We start from the raw sequence: 5,285 nt of genomic DNA on the forward strand, positions 1-5,285 counted from the left end.
CAGCGAGATGGAAGTGGGTTTCGACATAGGTCTGTAATTAAGGAATCGACGAGCCTGAGGGTCAGGCGGAGAAGAGGGGGTTAGGAGGACTCATGTCCACTGCGCGCTGTGCATTGTACTGGGTTGCAAGGGACTGAAGGGAAGGTGACTGCTGTGAATAAAGGAAGTGTTGTGTGGTTCTTCTGAGAGTTCTATCACCATCAGTGAAGGTGTTAGAGACTGCACAGCTGTGTATCGTTGAGGTGAATAAGGTTGGTGTGAGGATCTCAGGTGTACTGAGAGTTAGTCTTTGGTGGATCTTGGGTTAAATAGATTCTGGCCAGTGAGGTGGAGGTTGATTCGATTATATAGGCTCTGATAGGCTCTGATAGGCTCTGATAGGCTCTGATAGGCTCTGATAGGATCTGATAGGCTCTGATAGGCTCTGATAGGCTCTGATAGGCTCTGATAGGATCTGATAGGCTCTGATAGGCTCTGATAGGCTCTGATAGGCTCTGATAGGCTCTGATAGGCTCTGGTAGGATCTTATTTTCTCAAGTTCAGTGTCAATTTGACCCCTTGTTCCAAATGTTTGTGCTCATTCTTCAAAGTTATACATAATGCTTCAATCTTCTTTGACTTGCTCCTGAAAGTCTGATACCGTACCAACGCAGAGGAGAAGCAGAGGCAGGAGGAAGGACTTTAAGGGAGCAGACAGAGGCTGACAAGGAATGAAGCGGCAAGGCAGAGGCAGTTGTTGGGATAGGAGGGAAGAGATCAGACACTAGGTTGTAGAATGAGGAAAGTTGGTCCCTTGAAGCCGTCACGGTGCCGAACGAGATCAGAAATCATATGCACACAAGGTGCCAAGAGAACAACAACAAGTAGTGGAATCAGGTCAGCTGGTCCTTTTAGCCATGGATCAGTGCGTCAGGTTGTAGATCAGAGCTCTTGCGAAAACACTGTCCTCCTCCTCATCGCTCTCCGCTTACGCTCGCACTCGTTGTGTCGCAGCTCTCATCGCGATAGCTTCTGATCGCATCCTTCGTCACCCCCGTCGCAACGAGCTCAGCACCAACGCCTCCATCCCCGCCATCATTATCCGTAACGCCTTTCTCGCCATGACGATCGCGTCGTCGTCCGTTTTCATGCCTTCCATGCTCGTGTGGGGCAGAGGTGCGACAAGGTTTGCGATGCTTGAGCGGTGGAGATGACGGAGGTGGCAGGGGTCAGGACGGCCACTGCGCTCCCCGTCCTCGCTCCCCGACCCCTCGCGCTCCAACCGCAGGCTGCTTGCTTCAAGTGGGAGGAGAGGAGGGGGGGGAGATGGCTGACCTTTGACGCAGGAGGAGTAACATGGGGTTGAGGATGCAGCTGAAGCCCAACGAACCCGAGAGTCAGGCAAGCATGAAGGAGGAGAGGAGGGGGAGAGGAGAAGGGACAGAGTGAGGGGGGAGATAGAGGGAGATCAAGGCGAGGGCAGAAAGGATAAAAACTGACTGAAGGTACAGGAGCTGGAAACGGACAAAGACACTCGTGAGCTCATATTCTCCTTGTGCCTGTTCCTCTGCCTCTCTGCTCTTTATTTGCAGTGCTTCCTCTCTGTGTCTCTGTGTCTCTCCCCCTCTCTTTTTTCCGCTGTCAGCATTGTCTTAGGGCATAGGCTGCATCTCAGATTCTTTCCAGGCCCCTCCTCAGGCCCTCCCTTGGGTTTGCGAGCCTTCAGAACTGGCGTGGACAAAGTCAGGGACGAAGCTTTATCATACCTCAAAGAGGCGCGCGAGATCATTGGGGACGATGCTCCCGATCAGACGAGTGCCTATCTCCTTGCCTTGCGTATGAGTACGAGAGACATGGAGAGGGAGATGGAATACAAATGGGCCCTGAAGGAAATGGAGAGAGAGATGATGAGGAATGCTGAGACTCAGCCTCACAAGGAGAATACCGAGACTCCTCAGAAGGATACCGAGACTCCTCAGAAGAATACCGAGACTCCTCAGAAGAATACCGAGACTCCTCAGAAGAATACCGAGACTCCTCAGAAGGATACCGAGACTCCTCAGAAGGATATCGAGACTCCTCAGAAGGATACCGAGACTCCTCAGAAGGAGAATACGTACGAAACTTATCAGTTGCAGGCTTTGGAACAGGAGGCAAACATAGTGGAATTGAACGCATCGCAACAAACATTCCAGGCAGAGGCAGAGATGCAACTGAAGATACAGCGGTGTGAGCAGCTAGTCCATTACTACAAGCGTCAGCTGTCCGACTTAACTCAAAGGTCAGCATCAATCTGCTTGACATGTGCAGGATGATATTGCACTCACACAGGTATCTGATTGAGAGCTTTCTCTCTAAAGTGTGCGAGATCACTGTCTCGGGCAACAGAGACATCTCGCCGGAGCTCCGATCTGCGATCAAGAACTTGCCCAAGCACGACATGGAGATTTTGACGTCAAGCACTCGGCCCTATAGAATTGAATACGCGTATAAGATCTTGGGGCGCGACCATCAGTACCGGCAGGCATTATGGAAACAGCTCGGGTTGCCAGACGACCTTATGTTACCTGCCTGGGACAAGGAGATGGAGATGTACGGGTTGTTCGAGCTGAGGGCACGAGGCGGACAAGTGCCGCTAGTATTTGTATCTTCAGAAGCAGGAGACAAGGTGATCAGGTTCTTCACAGAGGTCGCGAAGTTGTTCCACATGAAGGCAGACGTCTTCGACGAGGTGCAGGCAAGTGCGGGAGAGTCATACGAGCTCACCTCTCACTTTGGAGACGAAGAGGAAGCAAATGATGACTCATCGGACATTCAAGTCGAGCCTCAGGCTACTTCCTCCTCTGACTGAGATCGTCGGACCCCGGTTTCATCCGCGTCTCGGCTGCTGCGATCACTGGCCGCCGCTTCAATGTGTAAGCCGTTTGTCCCGCAGCCCAACTTCAATGAACTTCGGACTCCGGGAACATCGGCGTGCGTTCCGACTTAGTCCGACACGGTTCCAAGCCTTGAAGTCCGGAGACACCCCGGGCGTCTCGCCGGAAGTTCTGACTCGCCAAGCCATGATGAGTCCCGGGGCCGCCTCCGAGTGACCGTCTGACTCACTGGCAGTGACAGTGAGAGTCAGCGGCCCGGCCGGCAGTCCGATTGACGGTACCCGCCGGTAGTCAATGACTCTGTGAGTACTAGGCTGGCCGATGATCGGATCGGTCATCATCCCGGCGGGGCACGGTGTCACTCAAGGCTGGTCACTCCGACAGTACTAGCCCGGCAGTCACTCAGTACGGTCACTGTAGCCCCCTGCGTAGTGCTGGGCCGGGGGCGGCCCGCCCCGGCCCCCGTGAGTGGCCCCGGCCGGCCGGGTCACCGTACACGGCCGGGCGGTACGGTCGGCGCTCAGCTGGGGCCGCGGGCCCCAGCCTGCGGGACGGGGGCCTCGAACACCACCCGCGTCGATGAGACCAGTGAGGCGCTCAGCGGCTGGTGATAGGCTCGGCGGCTCCGGGCCCGGCTCGGCGGCGGCGGGCCCGGCTCCGGCGATTCCGATCGGCGGGCCCGGCAGCGTGGGCCCGCCGGGCCGGGCCACCGTACACTGGCTGAGGTGTAAAATCTGTCATACAACTGTATCTAATCCTTTATATAATCCGGTGACATGGTATTGGAGTCAGTTTTAGATATTATAGAATAGTAGGAGAAATAAATTTATGGGTCACAGCACAATAGTGGCTGAAACAGAAATTAAAATAAATCTAGTAGCATTTTAATTATTAAATTTAATTTTGGTAGAAGGAGGCCGTCAGCCCATGGTACTAATGGGAACACATAAAATTAAGTTTGCATTCCATCCCCTAGGATCCAAATATTACTCTCAATATTCAAAGATACAGATCAATTTTAACTGCTTTTGAAGTGACTCCTGAAGTCTAAAACTAGGGGGGTGATGTAAGGAATGAATTCAGCCGCCATGCCTGACAGGCGCTGTTGATGAGCGGGAAGGAGGGGAACAAGGAGCAGGGACGATGATGAGGAGGAAAGAGGAGAAGCAGAGGCAAGAGAACAGAGGAGGAGCAGACAGAGGCTGAGAAGGAATGAAGCAGCAAGTCAGAGGCAGGTGTTGGGATAGGAAGGGCGCTAGAATCGCACGCTTACGAGACGATATGCTGCTATGTGGCAAGAGGCTAACGGGAAGGCAAAGCTGCTCCTTTGAAGCCGTGCCGAATATGATCAGGGATATGCACAGAAGATGCCAAGGGAACAACTAGAAGTAACGGGATGAGGTCAGCTGGTCCTTGCAGCTTGGATCAATGTGTCAGGTTGTAGATCAGAGCTCTTGCGAAAACACTGCTTCTTGTCTGAGGGATGGAAGGAAGAGGAAGATCCTTTGTCTGCTGCATCTGACCGTCCCTCTTTGTCAGCGTGCTCGGCTCCAGAGACGAACTCTAGCATGTCCTCGATACAGTAGAACATTGATCAGGAGTGAACACCGAGCTTGACAGGTTCTTGCAGCTGCTCCCATTCGTCCTCCTCTATCTGCTCCCCCTGTTTCTCACCGTGCTTGCTCTTTCTGCCTGTGGATCTGCCTCCTCCTCATCGCTCTCCGCTTACGCTCGCACTCGTTGACGTGGCGTGTGTGTCGCAGCTCTCATCGCGATAGCTTCTGATCGCATCCTTCGTCACCCCCGTCGCAACGAGCTCAGCACCAACGCCTCCATCCCCGCCATCATGATCCGTATCGTCTTTCTCGCCATGACGATCGCGTCGTCGTCTGCTTTCATGCCTTCCATGCTCGTTGGGGGCAGAGGTGCGACAAGGTTTGCGATGCTTGAGCGGTGGAGATGACGGAGGTGGCAGGGGTCAGGACGGCCACTGCGCTCCCCGTCCTCGCTCCCCGACCCCTCGCGCTCCAACCGCAGGCTGCTTGCTTCAAGTGGGAGGAGAGGAGGGGGGGGAGATGGCTGACCTTTGACGCAGGAGGAGTAACATGGGGTTGAGGATGCAGCTGAAGCCCAACGAACCCGAGAGTCAGGCAAGCATGAAGGAGGAGAGGAGGGGGAGAGGGGAAGGGATGAGTTTGTGAAGACGGAACACCGAGGAGAGGGAGAGGGCGAGCATGAGGACGAGGAGGGAAGGGGCAGGGAGGAGAAGCACTGAGCGCAGGTGCAGGAGGCAGCTGTGCAGGAGCTGGAAACGGATCCGCAGACCTTCAGCAAAGCTGTCAAAGACACTCGTGAGCTGATACCTCCTCCTGCTCCAGCCTTCGCCTCCTGCCTCCTTCTGCCTCCCCCCCACCTCCTCTCACTCGACTC

The 5,285-nt window shown here is 54.5% G+C and overlaps 1 protein-coding gene across 1 annotated transcript; it reads left to right on the forward strand.

Moving 5' to 3' along the window:
• Positions 1-775: 775 nt before the first annotated feature.
• GUITHDRAFT_148600 (hypothetical protein) lies at positions 776-2,294 on the forward strand (the record flags this gene model as incomplete). Its single annotated transcript, XM_005819411.1, has 5 exons — positions 776-842; positions 994-1,155; positions 1,206-1,281; positions 1,326-1,424; positions 1,625-2,294. The coding sequence occupies 5 exons, from the start codon at positions 776-778 to the stop codon at positions 2,292-2,294; spliced, it is 1,074 nt and encodes a 357-aa protein (XP_005819468.1).
• Between the last annotated feature and the right edge of the window lie 2,991 nt (positions 2,295-5,285).

This window comes from Guillardia theta (assembly GCF_000315625.1).
Source record: "Guillardia theta CCMP2712 unplaced genomic scaffold GUITHscaffold_225, whole genome shotgun sequence".
In the NCBI taxonomy this organism is placed as follows: Eukaryota; class Cryptophyceae; order Pyrenomonadales; family Geminigeraceae; genus Guillardia; species Guillardia theta.